The sequence below is a fragment of the Camelus ferus genome, chromosome 24 (assembly GCF_009834535.1).
Source record: "Camelus ferus isolate YT-003-E chromosome 24, BCGSAC_Cfer_1.0, whole genome shotgun sequence".
NCBI lineage: Eukaryota > Metazoa > Chordata > Mammalia > Artiodactyla > Camelidae > Camelus > Camelus ferus.
Genome location: NC_045719.1, coordinates 6,443,070 through 6,463,689, shown reverse-complemented (window position 1 = coordinate 6,463,689; position 20,620 = coordinate 6,443,070). Strand labels below are relative to the sequence as shown.

General features: G+C 38.3%; 1 protein-coding gene across 18 annotated transcripts in view; it reads right to left on the bottom strand.

Annotated features, from left to right (window-relative positions):
* METTL4 (methyltransferase like 4) overlaps positions 1-20,620 on the bottom strand; it is a 426,540-nt gene that overhangs the window by 318,674 nt on the left and 87,246 nt on the right. Inside the window, exon 9 of one of the 18 annotated variants that reach the window (XM_032467368.1) lies at positions 7,567-19,526. The exons of the other annotated variants lie outside the window; for them this stretch is intronic. Within the exon in view, the coding sequence (XP_032323259.1) occupies positions 19,495-19,526 (32 nt within the window). The 3' untranslated portion in view covers positions 7,567-19,494. Of the gene's footprint in view, positions 1-7,566; positions 19,527-20,620 lie in introns of those variants that run through there. 18 annotated transcript variants of the gene reach the window in all.

Sequence of the window (20,620 nt, the reverse complement as noted above, 5' to 3'; positions counted from 1 at the left end):
ACCCCCAAATATAGTCATTTTATTTATTCGTGTATTTACTGGAGCATTACATCCTGACTTCTTCCCGAAAGAAATGAAATGCTTCACTGTCATTTCCTCCTCATTTTCCCTATCTTCCCTTAGATTAGAAACTGACAGCTTAGATCACGTTCTGTCAGAGCAGTGAAACCACAGCCCCGCCATATCCTATTTAAAGACGTGGATTTCATTCACTGTGGGTAAAGCTGACTGAAGTGAAAGAGGCTGATTTGTATCGCTGGGCTGCCAGCAGGACGGGGATCACAGCCCCTGCCTCCCATTGTGAAGAAGATCTATAAAGGAAGCTGCGCCTCTATTTTTCCCACCAGGGCCCTCACTTTACACAGTGCCAACTGGCAGAATTTCCAAGAGCAGATCTTCAGCCTGTAAAACAAGAAGGTCCCTCTAACTGGTTTAGACTATAACTAGTCAAAAGATAGGAAATAAAGATTCATGGTGTGACCTCTCTCAAATATTAGACAGGTAGCAGGCGCCTGTTACTTAGAACCTGATATTAATAACACAATTCAGAATGAGGGCTGTATTGGTTAAACTTTCATTTGAAATGCTAAATTTTAAATGCTTATCTCATTCACTACTTCATGAGACTTTCATAATTGACCTACTTATACTCATATTCTTTATCACAACAGTGCTATTTTAAAATATGCCAATCGCCCCATTAGTGGTTGTTCTAGCCAGCGTCCGTCTCACTGGCCCTCTACTACACTGATTTGAATAGCACCCCGAGTGTAAGTCTTGTCAAAGTACCTTTAATGAAGGACTTTTATCAATCTCTCTTATTACTGAAGGTATCAAATTAAATTCTATCACTCCACTTCTACTTACAGTGTAGAAAATCATAAAAGAATATTGCTCCTGTTGTAACAAGAAAACATCAAATAAACTAAAAAGTATGTTTTTCTTGAAAAGTAGACCCAAAGACGTCAGATTTCCAGAGAAGAGTGTGCCCTTCCCAGGAAAGTAAAGACAGGTGACTGCTTTCATACCTGAGGTTATGTCATATCTGGAGATAATGACAGGTAAAGGATCTGGATTGCCATAAGCATTTCTTTGCTGAGACAAGAAGAAAACCAAACAAAATGGCACAACTGTATGAACTGGAGAGACACTGTAAAATCTAGAAGAGCCCCAAATGTAATGCTAATCATCCTGATCCAACAATTCTTCTCCAATCCTACTACTCAAGTAGCAGCTGAGAGGCCAAGGGTCAAAAGTAGAGAGAGATACCATAGACCTCTAGTTCCTGAGTCACAAAGTCCTTCTAGAGGAGTGGGACTGAACTCATAAGACATTTAAAAACAGAGATGACCTGAAATTAATTAAAGCTTCAACCTAGCGCTGACCCAGTCAACTCTAATAAAACAAAAAATATAAACTCTTCATTCTAACTTCCTCACAAAGGAAAAGGCATGTCCTCTATTTAAAAAAAAAAACCCAGTTCAACTTTTTCTGTTTTTTACATACAATACCCAGCATACAATAAAAAATTATGAGACATGGCCTGAAGCTTGAAAATGTGACCCATAATCAAGGGAGAAAAAAGTACACAGAAACAGATCCACAGGTGATTAAGATGATATCATTAGCACACTTGGATTTTTAAATGACTATTGTAAATATTTAAAGAACAGAGAAAAAGATGGACAAAATGTGGAGAGCAAGTTTGGAGGGAAAATTCGGGAACTATTCTTGGACACGTTAAGTCTGAGCTATCTATTGGATACCCAAACGGAGATGGTTTGAGGAAGAGGTCTAGACTGAAGATGTACATTTTGGAATCATCAAGACATAGATCATATTTAAAGCCATAAGACTGGGTTAAGTTACTTAGGGAAAGAGGGTGAGGAGGAGAAAATGAAAAAGTTCAAGGACTTAGACCTGAGATACTGCAAAATTTGGAGCATAAAGATGAGGAGGAACTAGCAAACTGAGTGTGAAGGAGGAACCAGAAGGGAAAATGAACTGCAAGACTGAAATATTTCAGAAATATTAACTCGAGATTATTAGAAAGAGAAACTTGTATTACCTTACTAGTTAATTGACTAATTTTGTTGTCTTACTTTGTTTTATGTTCTTGTCAGTCATGACAGACCACTTCACATGTGGGCTGTGGTGAACTTGGCATTATGCTATATATTCAAATAGACTATACAAAGAATGCAGAAAATATAGTGATGATTCATATATATCAAAAACTTTTCTTCAACAACATGAATCTTACTTAGCCACTGGGAGACTGACTAACTGCCAGGGCCTATAGAAGGGAAACATTTACATTAAAATAATTCTAATTAAAAAGCATATGTATGTGTATGTGTTTGCTACCATGCTTGCTTATTTGTATTTCAAGTCAAACTTACACACTGGAAACACTGCTTCTATTTTCGACTTACTGACAAGCCATCTGAAATTTGCTTGTCTTTCAACCCTAAACAAAAGAACTAATGCAGTCTACTACACGAACTTTGGAGACCATGTTATGCAATAAGGTACCTATCACAAGCAATAAAAAAACAAGTTTCCATTTTTAACCTAACTGAGCTCTAGGCAACCTTCATCAGGACTGAATAAGTAGGGGAAACAAGAATTAGGAGACACATTCTGCCAAAAAAAAATTTAATTAGGATTAAACCAGGAAGAAAGTGTGTGAACATTCTTCAGTCACTGAGCCCATCCTTAATTTCTAATCTTTTCTAGGGAGAACAACCACTTAATACTGTAAATTTGTACTAAGAACATTTAATAAATAATGCAGTGAAGGTCTGATGCTATGCCAATTCAAGTACATAGAAAAATATTTTTAGTGATTACACATACATGAAGCAGACACCATTTTCTTCTGTTACATTTATCTACAACTCATGAATAATTTCTGACCTAATGATGATAAATCCCCTTCTTTTCACAGTACCTAAAGAATTAGAATTAGATCTACAGTTAATTACATGATGTATTTAAATGAGCTGAAGTTAGAAGAATGCTGCAAAAGGCAACTATTGTAAATACATTTTTTCAGGAAAGAGAATGGGATGACAGACATTTAGAGGAAACAGTTTAATTTCAGGGAACATGTACAACACTGGAAGCAAAAAATAATAAAAGGAAAGCACTGAAGTCCACAAAGTAAAACTGAAACTCTTTTAGTTTTCTCTCAGCCAGGTGATATGAATGTTGTCTTCTTTTTAATTTTTTTACACACAATTGAATATGTACAATCCACGCAGGAGTTAGAAGAATGGATTAGAACTACAATGCTGACATGGAATATATCCTACACCTATCATTGTGTGTGAAAAGAAAGCTAAAGAGCAATGTGTGTTTATGAACTCTTTTATGGAAAAGCACTTTTCACCAAACCAATATATCACAATGTGCACATAAATGCACAAGGAGATGTTTAAAGGAATACACACACGATAAAAATGGGTTCCTCTGGGAGAGAATTGTAATTCATGTAGGAAAAAGGAACTTGGCTATTTATTCTAGGTATTTCTGCATTACTGAAATTTTTAGCAAGAATGCATTTACATACTACTTTCCAATGTACATAAAAGAGTACAAATATATAAATGTTTACTATATATGCACAACCTCTACTTCAGTGGATAGAGCTGTAGACCAGAAAACATCAAGGCAAGATTGCCATCCAGCCTAAGAGCTATTTGGAATCTAGTCCCAACTCTACCCTGGCTAGACATGTGACCTGAGACAAGTTATGAAATCTAAACTGATGGACTTCAGCATCCTTATCAGTACAGTAAGGGTATTGAATTCAATGGTATCATAAGCTCCTCCCTGCTTAAGTGTTTATAGATTTACAATGAAAAGGAAGATTCTAAGTCAATGAAACTGTTCTAGCTGCTGTTGTCTTAGTGCGTTTTTTTTTTCTATCTAATCAAAGCTTTTAATAACTTACATAGTTCCAAACGTTCCAGTTTTATATACACACTCACACCATGCATACACAAACATCCTTCAGGAGGAGCTCAAAATCAAAGTGGTCTTCTGCACCCCTCTACAACCTTGACTGTAGTATTTAATGAAATGAAGACTTCGCTTTGTTACCCAGTATGAGGAAGTAATGACTAATGCTTATCTTTTTTCACACCACTGTTTCAACCCCAACTGGTGTACTTCAATTCAATTCTGGTATGAACCACCTGGGGTTAACACAGACCCTACAACAAGACTGCCTCACTTCAGACCAACTAGCTACAAACTGTTCCCACAAGCCCCCTAATATTTGATAATTCACTAGAATGACTCATAGAACTCAGGAAAACACTGTATTTGTGATTACAGTTTTATTAAAAAGGATACAACTCAGGAACAGCCCAATAAAGAGACACACAGGGCAGGGTCTAAGAGGGTCCCAAACACAGAGCTTCTGTGCCTGTCTTCATGGAATCAGGGCACATCACACATTAGTGTATTCACCAACCAGGAAGCATCACTAACCTTTGGTGTCCAGAATTTTTATCAAGGTTTCATCACATAAGCATGATTGATTAAATCATTATCCACATGATTTAACTCTATTTCCAGATCTCTGTCACTCCCCAGAGGTCAGGCTGCCTCAAAGCCCCAACTCTCTAATCACATGGTTGGTCTTCCTGACAACCAGCCCCCATCGTGAAGCTATCTAGAGGCCTACCAGGAGCCCCCTCATTAGCATAAACTCAGATGTGATCCAAGAGAGTTATATATAACAAAAACACTTCTATCATTTGGGAGGTTCCAAGGGTTTTAGGAGCTCCAAGCCAGGAACCTGGGACAGAAACCAGACAATTATACAGCTCCAAACCTACGGGGGGCATTACATAAATTTGACAAATCCAGTGTTTTTGTCATCAATCTAGAACTGCCACCAACATAACATCCTTGATTATCTGTTCCACTGATTAATTGACTTCCAGCAAATAATGCAGTTTACACTTCAAATGTGTAGTAGCTTTCTCTGTCTACAATCCTGATAGGCAGGACAGCATTGTGGTTAAATGTTGTAAGCTCTAGAACTAAATTTCTTGGATTCAAATCCAGGGCTCTGCCACATCTCAGTTCTTAGGCAAATTACTTGACCTTCCTGTGCTTCTGCTTCTCCAACAGAAAAATGGGATATAAAAATTACACCCATCGCCTATGGTGTTTGTAAGGATCAAAAGTGCCAATACATGCAAAGTGTATTATTTAGAACAGCACCTGGCACTCAATAAATGATCACTTTTATTGTTGTTATCATAATGGAACTAGTAGACAGTATTTTTTTTATTGTTTTATCTTGGCACAAAGGGCTTTAATGTAACCCTAATTATCTTTAAAATTGAAAAACCTTTCCCTAAAGCAAATAAATCATTGAACTCCAAAAATAAGGGGGCTGGATTAAACAATCTGAAAGTCTCTTCCACCTCAGAAATGTTGTAATAATTATATAATTCGCCTCTTGACATCTGAAAGAGTTTGAACTATGTAGCCTAGCTATGTAATGTTTTTATATATCCCCTTAATTTCTCAGATCCTAACAACTCTTTGTAAGTCATCTTACAAGAATGCTAATGTAGTGATTCAGAACTGGTTTTTCAGGATCATTATTTAAAGTATGAAGAAAAAAAATCTCCACCAATATACCCCAGACAGGCTGTATTTCAGAACCATATTGCTGAGATATCAGAGACTGAAGACATACCCAGGTCTGCAGGTGTCTATCAAGATGGAAAAGAGCTATTTTATCTTTTCTACAAAGGAAAGTCCACTTTATCCTCCCACTACTTGGGAGCAGAGAAGGGAATCCACTATCTGGCAAACTCATCCTTCATTATTGAATATCCTCTTTGTCTTTTACTTATCCTTCTTTCTGTCTGGAACTAGTTCACAGTACTTGATGCAACAGATCATAAGATTTTACTAAAATCATTTAGGATTTCTAACATCCTGCCATCTCTGTGCCTCTGATCTTTTCTTATTATTTCACCTATCGGCTAGAATCCCACAAGTTACATCTGGATAGAAGAAAATTAAATCAAACAGTTTCTCCAATTCTATAGATCAGTATTTTGAAGAGAAAATGCTTTGTTTTGGTTTCTTTAGAAAGCTAACATTCAAATATTAAGAACCACTCAAGCTTAACGCTGAAGAGACATGGTTCTTAATTCTCATACAAATAACCAGTAAGTAATCAAGCATATCATTTCCTTTGGATATACATCTGCACATCAGCATATCTGCAATTACGTGTTCCATTCCAGGTGCCTCAAAGTGATAATAGAGCAGAGAGTAATGAGAATGGATAAAGAAGCAGTTTGGGGGGAAAATGAAAAAATATCTTAATTAAACATAAATGAAAAATAATAGAGAAGAAATCAGGGGAAAATCTAGTATTTAAAATGGAGTATTTACAGGAGAATGCTGTCTACATCATATCTCTTGATTTTAGACATCTTCTCCACTAAAATGTGAGCTTATGGGTTCATATAGCTAAAACACTGAAATTTTGACTGCATGAGAGTAGAGTTGCATGGATTCATGGCTAGCTGACCTGCGTGAAGTATCCAGAATGTTGACTAACGGCAAAATACCCACCTAGAAGAAGACTTTCATGCCATGCCACAGGAATTTGCCCTTGCTCCTGTCTCATTCAACATTTTGTAATTTTTTATCTAAATGAAGCTACATGAAGACATCATTATTAGATTCTCATAGAAAGCCAAATAAAGCATTGGTGTGATGATTGATGGACCCAGTATTCAAAATTATCTTGCTGTTTGAAACATCGAAAAAGTTAGACGAGAATAAATATAAAATCCTACATTTAAACTTTGGGATTTTTTTTAATTGCACAAATATAGCGTGAGGAAAGCTGCTTTAACTACATTTCTTATGAAAATTACCTGCTTATTTGTTTAAGGATAAAAATCAGCATGAGCCAACAGTACAAACCAGCCTAAAGAGGACAATGAAAATGAGATGCATTAATCAAAGAAGTGGTCCAGATCAAAAACTTGAGAATACTGTGTGCTCATGGTCTGGGTTTCATTTTGGATAAGTATTACTAGGCCCTTAAGAGGGATACTGACCACCAAATGTATTTTGATTTACATTTCAAAAACAGGACTAAGGTTCTTTATCATTTACTCTACCATAGTTTTTCCCCAGTGCTGCTTAGAAACCAACAAGTCAATTTCTCCTCCATCTTCTATTTATTCTGAAAAAAACAAAGAAAGAAATGGAGGAGAGAAGGGGTACTGATGTTTACTCTTATTCTTATTCTTAACGTACTTAGCAATATTAAAGGTCAGACATCTCCACAGAAATTGGAGATGAAAACCATCTTCAAAGCTGCTCCACCCTGAAATGGCTTTTTTTGCTCACTGGATGGAGTGAACAACTGTTGTCTTCCTGTCACCCAGTGTGGAAGGAACCCATAGTCTTCATGTCTTGGTACACTGGGCCCCCTGCCTAAATGGATGCTTTTTATGTGGTATCATAAATTTTTTGTTTGTTTTAGGCACACAATATTAGTCCTCAGCATGTGCGTAATATTTTTATTTAATAAGCACTCATGTCATTCCCTTAGTAGATATGAATTTACACTATACAGATATCCCATATGTTTTTAATACAAATTACTTTCTATTTTATAATTTTACTCACACAACAATCCACACTCTATTTACTCTATTTACACAGAATTCTCAAAAAGGAAGTAACACAATTTTAAAAGATACTGAGTTAATTAAAAAGGAGAGATTACAAGTTAAAATTTCCCTCAAAATCTTTCTTCAAAATAGAGATTACAAAGGAGGAAAATGTGAGTGGAGAAGAATTAGGTTAGACATACTCTTCAAACTGTTGAAAGACTCTCAAGGGAGAGGAGACAGGCATACTTCCATTATAACAACTAATGAGCAGGAATGACAATGATAGAGCTCTCTATTCAACGTATGAATTTTCAATGATGAAGAGAACGTCAGCTAAAACAGTGAGCCCCATGTTAGTGGAAGAGTTCAAACAGGAGTTGGGTAATCTTTCAATGACATTTTAAGAAGACAAAATTCATGGAGTTCAAGGTTTAACTAGAGGATTGCTAAGGAATTTCCAACACTTCAGTGTCTGTGATTTGTGCTTATGATAAAGCACAATGAAAACTTTAAAAATGTGACATTTATAAAAGGGAAAATGTCAAGGCTTTGCAGCATAGCTTTACAGCATTACTGAAAACATGATTATTACTGATGAGTTAAATGATAGTAATATTATACAGCCAATAAGCTGCAGTACATGCTCTAAAAGGACTGAGGTTGTATAAGCATGGGCCTTGAGAAAGGATGACAAAATTGTGAAACATTCTGGTATTTTGTTCAAAAGACAGAGTACAATAGAGAGACAACAACACAACAGGGGATTTAAAAGTATATATAATGAGCTCAGAGAAAGAGCAAATAAAAATTACCTAAATGAAAGCACATGAATAAAATCCTTAAAAAACAACGGAATGGTAATTCTAATCAAAGACAAGGTGAATCAAAACAAAGAACTTCAACAAAGAAGCTGTGGTAAAATGATGACAGTGGGAAGCTTTGAAATTATTTAAGTAAATACAAACCAAAGGTTAAAATAACCATGGGAATTCTGGCTACATGTGAAAAGACACCTTTCCTCTACCAGATAGAAGACACCCTTATCACCAAGACTGGTGGTTTGTGGCCAACCGACAGCCACAGAGGACTAAGCTAACCTTTATCTTTCTAGTTACTTCTTCATTGTTTACTACCCATAGCCCAAACCCCTTTGCCTTATGAATTCTTCACAAATGTATTGTTTCTTTGTCTAAAAGATTCAAAAGCTTTCTGCTCCAGTCACTTCTTCAGGGCTTTATTCTCTTGGGAAAGCTCCCATATACATGTAAAAATTCAGTAAAATGTGCTTTTCTCCTGTTAATCTGTCTTATGTCAGTGTAATTCTTAGGCCCAGCTAGACATCCAAAGAGGGTAGAGGAGAATTTCTCTTCCCCTACATAAGTAATTCTATATAATTATGAATTCATTGTTTTGTTTCCCTCTAGGTTATTGAGTGTTGACATTATAAGCAAATAATTATTGCCCAGAATTGTATAATTTTTTTAAATTATGAGTCTTCAATATAGAAGTCTAAAGAATATGTCAACCTTGATTAATTACAAAATAAATAATTTACTAATGAAAAAAAAACCTATTTAGTTATCTCCCCCCCAAAAAAAACTGTTAGGAATTTCTTAGGCAGGACACCTACTTATGCTAGAATTATAAGGTATTATTAACATCACAAGACAATAATAACAAATGCTACTCACAGTGTATGAGGCTATTGTTCATAGTCAAAATGGAATTCCATGTTTAAAGGAAAAAAAACTTTCACCTGCTCAAGGACCCTTTCAAAATCTAACACTGTGCTTATATAAACAACAGGAAGCAGAAAGGTGACAAGTGGCCAGAAGATGTAAACCAAAGCTGTCACTGGGGTCTTGGTGAAGAGGAGACAAATCCAGTAAGTCTGGAACTTAATAACTGGCCAGACAACTGAGACTGAAGAATGGAGTGATAAATGGTAAGTACAAATCTACAGTCCTGAGAGTAAAAAACGATGGCAGGGTTTAAGTCAGAATAAAGTTAGGGGCAGCAGTCTGAGTGGAAAGCTGGATTCAAATCATGTTTTGTATTGGGGGGCGGTCAGTAGACGTCTGAGGACAGCTATCAGGTAGGCAGCAAAAGCAGAACACTAAGAAGAGGATGGGGGCAGGATTAGAGAGGTACATTCACATCTCACTGCCATTGCAGACCCCCTATCCCCCAACCCCACCCCCAGGCATTATGCACCTATAACTAGATTACAAACCCACAAAACTACAAAAAAAATCTCAACTGGTTTAAGGGCAGAAAACACTGACAGAAACCCAGAGAGAATAATTTCTTTCATATTTTCTTCTGAAGAAATACTTACAATAAAAAAAAAAAAAAACTCTCTCCAGTGCAGCAAAATAGATAGACTATGACCTTATAATATGATTAAAGTCCATTGGTACTGATAAGAAAGGCAACACTTAATTACACGGTGCTTTTCATCTTCTAAGCACATTACAAGTACTATACTAACTAATTAACGATGAAAAACCTGATGTTTCTCGGAAAAGACTGCTGTCGCTACTGTTTTTTCACCCTTTAGATGAACTTCTTTTTTTTAATCTTGAAATACAACTTGCACAAAATGGGTGATATTTAAACTTTTCAAACTAATGATTACACCAAGCAGTTCATTTTCCTGGTATTTCAGAGCTGAATTACAATTTTTAGAAAGGATGTAGGTAAGCTGTGTAAAAAGAGAAACAACTCTACTGGCTCATGAAATTCCATCTGGTGAGCACCAGTGAGCCCTGATAAATGATGAAACAGCGGTAACGTGAGCTCACTCGCTGCGGCCTGTGGCGTCTACATCCTTCAGAAGCAGATGGGATGAGGGCACCTCTTCCCACACGCACTGAGTGCTCGTGTGGGTTCTAGCTGAGATTGTTTTCTTCACCTCCAGTAGTTTTAAAATTAGTGATCTCCAAGCATTTGTCAAAACAAAACTGGGCCAATACAGTTCCCTTTGAAGAAGGGTTTGGGTTCATGAAAAAGTCTCTTAAGGGCATGTTTAAGAATCTGGACCAGAATATTCAGCCCTTCATTCAACTAAAGGGTCTGAAGTACCTATTATGAGCAAAGTCCTCCAAGGAGGGCTGGCCTAGTTCAGAGTCTCGTGAGCATCTCTCTAATCACTTTAAGAGAGGTGGCTATCATTCCTGCCTTCACTCCTTCTGGCTGTCCACAAAAACCCTGTCTGCCATGGCCCGGATGAAGTCCTCAGTCTAGAGGAAGGCAACATGGGATATATCGGGAAAAAGCAACAGGCTTGGGTTCATACATGACCCCTGTAATATACTGCTCCAGCAGTAAAAACTTAGACAGGCTATTTACCACCTCTCCACCTCTGGTTCCTCATATAAAATGAGAATGATAATCATTTCACAGCTGCATAAGAAAGAGCCTGTATACAGGGTATAATCAGCTTAGTTCCTTTGATTTTGAAAATGCTTTTCCATTTCTTTTATCCCTAACTGGGTTCCTTTCACTGAAATGGTTGAAGCTTCTGCCAAATTATAAATAATAATAATTTCTTTGCACACTTACTATAAATATTAAATAAAATAATGTAAGAAAAATGCTTAGCCAATGGTATAGCATAGTAAAATATACAGGATTTAGAGTCAAGTAGACCTGGTTATAAGTCCCCATTATAGCATTTTGTGAGTAGGAGCCATGGATTACACTTTCCTGACATCTCGTGGTATCTTTCACAATGCTAAGTATACGGTAAACATTCATTAAATTTTGGTTGACTGTCATTGACTTATTAGCCAGTCAAGTAAAACACACATATGCGCACGGACACATTATTTACCTCCCTCCATCTTTATAGTGACTGGTGGGTTCTACCAGAGCTTTTGGGCTCTTCCTAATCTCGTAACATTAGCCCTAAAGTTACTGGAGTCAGAAAGACACCTTCATTTCTAAAGTACATGTGTTCTGGGGAGGGTATAGCTCAGTGGTAGAGCACATGCTTAGCATGCATAAGGTCCTGGGTTCAATCCCCAGTACCTCCATTAAATAAATAAATAAACCTAATTACCTACCCCCCATAAAAAAAGACAACAAAAAAAAAAAAAAAAAAAGAAGAAGAAGAAAAAGAAAAATACACACATTCTTAGCTCAGCAGCTCCAAAATGAACTCCTGGAGATGTGCAAGGTCTCTTGTTGCCTAAGCATTAAAAATACAGATATAGTGATCTCTGGATATCTAATAATTCTCAGTCTACATATTATTCCAACTTAAATATTTAAGAAATATCCTTTCTGACCTCTGCTTATGTGTCCTTCAATAATTTATCCCAGAGGTCATAGATTACAATTCTTGTAAATATATTCTTAGAATTGTTCTTTTTTTCCCATTCTTCCCAGTCATCCTTTAATCAAAATGAGACCTGAGCAAACATGTACAAATTCTTTATTTGTTTCATCCAGACAAGTTTTAAACTCCCCTTGCCTGTTTCTTTGTTATTTATATTTATGATATAATATGTTATATCTATACACATCTAGGGAAGAGCAATTGCAAAATTTATCAAGAATTCTCTTCAGAAAACTGTTCTCATAATAAGCACAAATTGTTAGCATTTATCACCATACGATGTAATCATATAAAAGCCTTTTCTAGCCTCATCCCATAAGATAACTCTCTATTACATTATAATGACAAATGGCAAAATGTTTTGCATGACACTTAAGCTATTACAGAATTCTACAGGGAATACTAAGATACTACCAAGTTTTCTGATAAAAGTCAGCTTCTCATTCTTCAGTCAACTGATCTCTCACACTATTTATTTCTGACAAAACAATTTACACAACTACATCATAAGGTCAACACAAACAAGTATCATGAGTAAATATGCCATTGTGTGTTTGAAGAGGTAACAGTTAAGTACTCAGCTTGGGGACTGATGTGACACTTTGTTTCAGCTGAGAATAATCCAGACCAGTTGCTTATTCTATCCTGCAATGCAGCCAACTCTCAATTATTCCCGATGATTTGATATGAATAATTAGTATTCACAGGTATCGCCCAAATTTATATTAGTCAATAGTTAAATCCCAACCATCCACTGCTACTTGAAGGAAGCCTTACATTTGGGGTAAATAAAAATATTTGGTAATCTGTCCCTAAATCTTTCTTCTATTTCCAACCACTCTCAGATTAGCTGTTAAATCATAATTCACTCTTTTCTGAATGATATTATTATTCAATTTAGTGCAACGTAGTACTATTATGTCTCTTACTGTTTCACATTAACTTTTTTGTGTGAAAATAGAACATTCTATATATTCATTTTTGAAAATGTTCTGTTTTATGCATCTATATTGCTTGATCATTTTTTAATTTTTGTAACTTAAAAGTGAAAATCATGAACATTCATAACATTCTGTATCTTTGAAAACTTTCTTTTACCAAAACCTTACAATTTTTATCCTTTCTCTGGAACTCTTGTTGATATTTTCAAATACAACAACTATAAGAGCTAATATTTACTGGGTATGTAACCTGTGCCAGCCATGGTGCTCAAAGCTTTGCCTCCATTACTCATTTAACCCTAGGCAAGTACTATTATTACCCCCATTTTACGTATCAGGCAACTGAGAGCCAGGAAGGCTAAGTAATTTCCCCAGCTTCAGCCAGGTACTAAGAGCTGGGACAGGGGGCACGCTGAGGCAGCTGGCTCCAGAGCCTATGTTCTTAACTCCCACATCATCTTCCTCCCTTGTAGCTGCTCATATTTCAATCAATGTCTGTAGGCTTACCTTACATATGTCCAGGGTATATTTAAAAGAATTACATTAGTAAGCCATATACCAGCTTCTCAGATCAAGATGTACTGAAAAATAGCTTAACCAATAAGAGGCATGACAAAACAAACAACAAAGATAACAAAAAACCCACCAGTAGGAAGACCACTAGGACCTACATTCTTTCACCTTACCACTCTGATGTATCAGTATTGCCTCCTTTCATGGTCCCAAGAGGCTGCAATTCTAAGCATCACAGATGACAGACAACATCCAGTGAAAAAGCGGGGCATTCCATACTGGGTACCTATTTTTGCTTCTTGTTGTTTTCTTTTTGAGTTAAAGAAATTTTGCCCAGAAGCTCCCCAGCAGATTGACCCTTAGGTTCCATTGGCCAGGACTGGGCCATTTGCCTACCTCCAAATCAACTAGCAAGGAAGATAAGACCACATGATTGACTTGGATAGATAGATAGATAGATAGATAGATAGATAGATAGACAGACAGATAGACAGACAGACAGTAGATAGAAGTAGAGATAAAGATAATAAGCACAAATTGTTAGGTTCCATCACCATGTGATACAATCATATGAGGCTTTTCTAGCCAAAGTGTCAGGAAAAGCCTCCTCCAGAGCAGTTATTGTTGTCATCCACCATGAGAAGTCAACATTATCCACTCAGTTTAAGATAAGAAGCTATTAAGAACTACAGTGAAAGCTGGGGTCCTGACCTGACAGTTAAGACTAGTTTGAGAATCAAAACAGAAACACTATCCCATTAATATGTATAGAATTTCAATGAATTTCACCAGAACTTCAAAGCCTGTTGTCCCTGTTTTTCATTAAGAGCCTGCCCCTCCCCCATTCCACACCAAAAAAGCTTTATACTCTTTGTACTGGGGCCTTCTATAGAAAGAAGGAAAGACAAGTAGTCTGGCAACTGTGGGAGTGTTGAGACAATTGCAAAAATGACATGAGACAGGAAGGAGGGAGTGGAGAGCAGGGAGAAGCAGAGAAACTGAGTTTTCAGGCAAGAAGGACAAGGAGTTTGGAAGTCCAGGAAAGAAAGTATGCCCTCAAGGTGCCTCCAGTCCCTGCCTCTGCAAACCAGTTTCTACAAACCAGAGGGCTTGTTTCAGAAACCACAATGAACACTTTCTGCAGGAAGCAAACCCAGTGCTTTTATATAATACCAAAGACTCACTGCATTTCTCCTCTTTTCCCTTAGCATCCTCTTAGCATACTCCCCACTTCAGATCCTGTCTTTGTGATCACCCAGTCTCAGCATTCCTCTTGCCAACCTCTGACAACCAAAGGAAATAGTTTCTAATGAAATTTATACATCAAATTTCAGCCAGAAGGCATGGCAGGCTGAAGCATCCAAGTATAAAAGCAACTAGGAGTCACCCCACTTTACACTGAATTTGCTTTCCATCCCCTGAGCAAATACACTTAAGCTGCATAGTCCTTAAAACTGTAAAACACACATATTTTTATATCTCTAGGCAGTCTTCATAAGTAGCTTTCTGATTTCATTCTCCTCAAGCAATTAGGGATTACAATAGAGGTTGATCGCCTAGCTGCAAATTCATTTCTCCAGCCGTAAAAGAAGGAGAAGCTGTAGTTGGGATTAAGTGGCACTACTGAGCGAGCAGAGGGATTTTCTCTTACCCGGAGATGGCAGGATCCCTAAAAGCAAGGGAGCCTGTGCAGCAAAGACTCGCACAGCACTCAGAGAGTGAAGACTGGATGGGTGCTTAAATGGAGAAGCACAAATGAAGAGCCCACATTTAGAGCCAGGGAATCAGAAAGCAAGGGAACCCAGAGTACTCAAGTGGATGTGCAGCTGAGCATCCAGAACTGAATGGGAGAAGCACCTGGGGCCAGAGCTGAGCCAGGCCCTACAGGAACTGGGAACGTCAGGGTCCAGGCCGCTTTCTGCAGCTGGCTATCCCATACCCTATAGTGCACTCACTTCCAAAAATGCTTTCATTGTTCCCTCCCTATAGCTATACAAGAAATACTCTCTCATCCTTTTTTTCCCCTCATCATTTTCATAAGATTTCACAGAGATTTGCAAATAGAAATATCTCTACTTACACCCTCCCTGCTACTTCCTTGCTGGTTCTATTTATTGTTAAAGGAATTACTTCCCCATTTTTCTCCACAGCAAGATTTCTGCAAGCAGAAGTGGATACACTCTTGTGGCCAGAATAAGGGTACAACAGGGTTTTGCCTCCTTTCCATTTACCACATCCCTCATATCAAGTCCCAGAGTTCGGACATATATAAAGCCTCTGCTTCTTTCAACCCTTTTATTGTCTGTCACTGAAAAATCAGAGCCAGAACTAAAGCTAGTTAAAAGCTACCCAGGAGGTCAAATTACTTGTGAACTATCAAATCAATAGCTGAATCGTAAGCATGGTAATTCACATAGAATATCAAGTACTTCACAGTCTGGCAGCAGCCTCATGCTGGTCTATGTCTAAGAATTCCCAGAATATCAACTCCAACATTCTCACCCTTTTCCATCGCTAATTATTTCCATATTGGTACCCGATTTGGAACAAGGAACGAACCAAATCTTCAGAAAAGTAATAAGCTATTCTAAAGCATAAGGAATTTTCCCTTTTGGAGACATATGAGTTAAACTGTGTCCCCCTAAAGTGTGTATGTTGAAGTCCTAACCCCCTGTATCTCAGAATGTAACTGTAGTTGGAAGTAGGTTCTTTACAGGGGCAATCAAGTGGAAATGAGGTCATGAGGGTGGGCCCTAATCTAATACACCTAGTGTCTTTTTAAAAATAGGAAATCTGGACACAGAGATGTGCATAAAGGAAAAACAATGTGAGGAGGCATAGGGAGAAAACAACCATCCACACCCTAAGGAGGGAGGCCTGGAACAGATCTTCCCTTGTGGCCTCAGAAGGAACCTGCCAACACCCTGATTTTGGACTTCCCGGCTCCAGGCGGGGAAACAATAAATTTCTGTTGTTTAAGTAGAACAGTCTGTGGGACTTTATGATTACAGCTCTAACAAACTAATATAGAGACATCTGAAATCACATCTGGAAGAGAGGATAAGAAGACAGGGTTCCAGGGGCAGGTGGGCCATCTAGAACGTTCCATCCCCAGTGGAAGATAAAGAAGTAAGACCATGTGTCCAAAGCACATAGCATGGTGCTGACATATAATCAAAATATATGGGCTCTCACTACAATTCTAGGAGTCAAAAGACACACACTCCATCCTTATTGCCCTGAGAGGTGAGTGACAGGCTCACCTTTCCTGACAGAGGATTCAGGACTGACTTCACAGACCGCCCATTAAGCCTCTCCTCTCAGGTGAGAAAATACCCAAGACCTTCAGTTCACACGGTCAAATACAATGAAACATCACGCAGTGAAGACACTGGGATGGATACTGTGGGATAGACAAGATTAACAAAATAAATTCCTTGCTTCAAAGAGAACAGGTTCAGAGATATCATCAAAATACAGACCGTCTGGGGAAATGAATCTGTAGGCTCATTATCATACATTGAACATGTGCACATACTTCACCAAAACATCACTTTCAACTCCCAGGAGTCACCAAAAAGATTACTCGGAGAGCATTCCCTGCTTGATAGGAGCTCAGTACTTCTGCAAGAAAGCACGGTGTTAATCTGCATGTGCTCATGCTTCACAAATAACAATCCCAGAGGGACAAAGAAGACAAATGGCTCAGCATAAGGTCTCAGCATATGTCTGTTTTGGAAGTTCTAGTACATTAATTTCTCATTTCTGTATGCTGAGAAATACCTTCTTGAAAAAAACATATTCAATAGTAAAGAGAAGGGTATAGCAAACCCTCCCCATGTATCCATCCAGCACCCACCTCCACATTATTGTCAGTGAGATTATTTCATTTCATCCCACCCACTTCACCACCCAGTAGGTTATTTTAAAGCAAATCTCAAACATATCATTTCATTTACACACACATCAGTGCACATCTCTACAAAACAGAATGCTTAATCAAATACCACACTTACCAGCTCCTTATTATCAACAAACTTCTCCAACCGTTTTATAACTTTTATAGTTTATCATTTTTATAGTTTGTTCTAAACCATAGATTTGGTTGATATCTCTCTTAAGCGTCTTTTAATATATAGTTTTCTCCTCCCTCTTTTTTCTTGTACCATTTAGCTGTGGCAGATATTGGGCCATTTTTCCTGCAGAATCTCCCACATTCTGGGTTACAGATTGCATCACATTGCATAAGAATAGCTTAACGTGTTCCTATGAACTGATAGTTAAACATAGAGACGTGAATAGATTCAAGCTTAATATTTGAAAGAATACTTTTCATATGGTGTCTGATGGTCTTTCTGTGACAACAACATGAACCAGTGAGCTCATATATTGTCATCCTGATCTATCCATTATAGAGTTTCTGCCCTACTATTTCTTCCCCCAAGTACAGTTGGAGAACTTGGAAATAATAGGTTTATTTGGGAGGTGATCTCAGGAAACAGCAGTGAGGGAGCAGGGCCAGTGATGCAGGAAAAGAAGGAAAAAGCAATGAAAGTAAGTATGCATTAGCAATTCCACTGAGACCACCTCAGACTCATGCAGAAGACCTCCAAGAATGGTCCATCCAGAAAATAGGAGGCTGATCATTTGTCCTTTAGTTGCCATGTCTTGGATGAGGGTTGCTTCTATAGATGTTAATTCTTTCGCACTCAGAGCTGACTCAACGATGGAGCCAGGGAAACTGAAGGGGTAACAGAGAAGGCTCTGCTACAGAAAGTAAAAAGACTCCATGTGCATTGTGGGATGCTGGCAGTGGGAGAGGAAACTGAGTGCAACAGATCTGTCTAACATAGCTGAAGCTAAAATCAGAGATGGCCCAAGAGATGGCATATGAGCTTCAGAGACACTTGCCACAGTCCCCATCAGCTTTTCTCTAGTGCTAATGATTTTGGCAGCTGGTAATGATCATTGCCTAGATCTATTATATAGTTAAACTAGGGGTGCAAAATAAAGGGCCAGAGCATTCCCGCAACCCAGCACTTCCAGGGTCTTTCACCCATCATGAAGCATAGGGAGAGCGAGGGAAGCTCTGATTCATTCTCCAGCTATAACAGTGGACAGTAGAAAATTAAAATCAGTAAAGAAAACAGTGGGAGAAGTTTATGATCAGGACCCCTTAATTACCAAGTGAGCAGATACAAGTCATAACTTCTCCAACTGACTGATGTTTTTGAAATTTTTTTAAGTGAGAACAAAACCTTTGATTCCTCCATCATTAAAAAAATTTTTACTTTAATGTAAATATTCTGAGAGGTGATTCTGTACATTATTGACTGATAGATCATTAAGGATATCACTCTCTCCTAAGAGCAAGTTTTGCCTGGGGATGGGAGGTGGGAGGGCAGCTGGTGCCTGAGGTGAAAGTGAAATAAGAAGGGAGGCTGTGAGGGAGGGAAAGAGAGCCTGGGGGCACTGAAAATCAACTTCTCAGTTTCGACACTTTGCCTAGAGCAAGCCCTGGGTGTCTGATTTCTTAGTCTGCTTAAAAAATGGAAAAGAACTTCCCCTGAAAGCTTCATTAACTCCATAAGCCAGTGATTACAGCAGCCTTTACTAGAGGAAGAAAGACTTCCCTTTTCACTGAAATCTTAAGAGAAGACAAGTCAAATCTACTTTAGAAATGACTAGAGGAGAAGAAATGGGACGGGGCACAAGAAGAGAGGCCAACAGGAGAGGGGAGGAGGGAAGAGTTAAAAAGAAGAAGGAGGTGAAGGGAGGCGAGCATAACACAAGTCACTGAAGAGGAGAATTGAGACAGGGCAATCATCTCGGGGTGGGGTAGGACATTAACTCTCAGATACCCCTTAACAAAGCAGATTAAACTCCAGTGGTTAATCATTACAGCCTGCAGGAAGCCCAGGCACAACACTCCAAGAACAGCAGCTGTCCTGGACAAGTGTCAGTCACTTTGGCTACTAGATAGTTGAACCTTCTTCTTACGTCGTGGGACTCCCCCACCTTGTCAATCTTGAGGCGAGACTGAGCCACCTCCAGCTGAAAAAAAAAAAAAAAAGCTGAGAACGCCTGCAACTTTGTTTCCCAGCCTCCCTGTAGGTATGAATATGTTACCAGGATAAGTGCTTCTCAGACTTTAGTAGACCTAGTCCACTACGTTAAGGACGTCCAAACCAAGAAAGCTTGTTAAAACACCCCCGGAGATTCTGACTAAGTGGGATAGAGCCATCACATAATTTGCAATTTTAGCAAGTTCTCACCTGCTGCTGATGCTGCTAGTATCTGGACTACACGTCAAAGTAAACTGACAGCTGTCACTAATCTGAGGAGAACCTGTCTCAAGCCTTGAAATGGGCGTCACTGATGCAAAGCAGAATTGAAAAAAAATTCTCTCTGGTGACAGAGGGGGTTTGTAGCAGGCCCAAGATCCTGGAGCTCCAAGGGGAGGGATGGTACTGGTGGCATCCACCTTCCCCAGTCATTGCTGTTGGAAGTGCAATTGCATGGGGGTGGGGGTGGAAGGTGGGGAAAGGGGACAGGCAGACATGGCTTTGCTGAACCAGCTCTGTGGCAGAGACTCCAAGTCAGCTTCTCCAGTTCTGGCGATTTGTGAACCATCAAATCATTCTTCTAAAATCTGTTAGTCAGACCCCGTTGTTTGGAAATAAGGGCTTTGACCAAAATAAAAACTATTAAAATAAAGACAAGATCTCTGATATCCGTCCTTCACAGTACTTAGGCCACATTGCCATGCACTCAACAAAGTGAACTGTGCTGCTATTGTCACTTGCTATTATTACTACCTAGAAAATAAACATACAGTACTTTGTACATCTTCCTTACAGATATTAAGATAGTCTTCTTTGAATAGTCAACATTTTCTCCTCCTCCATATATGTGATCATAGCCTTTAAGTTACCTCCCGAATCATCAGCATTTTATGTCCCTTTCAAGGGGCTCATGCAACCAAAGGAATATATGAGATGAATTACTGTTGATATCTGTGTATTGATATAATCAGGTTACTGATCTGCTTATAAACAACCCTAGATTTAGTGCCATTAACTGACAGAGTAACAATAAATTATAACAGCAACTATAGCAAGAGCTGACATTTTTTGAGTGCTACATAT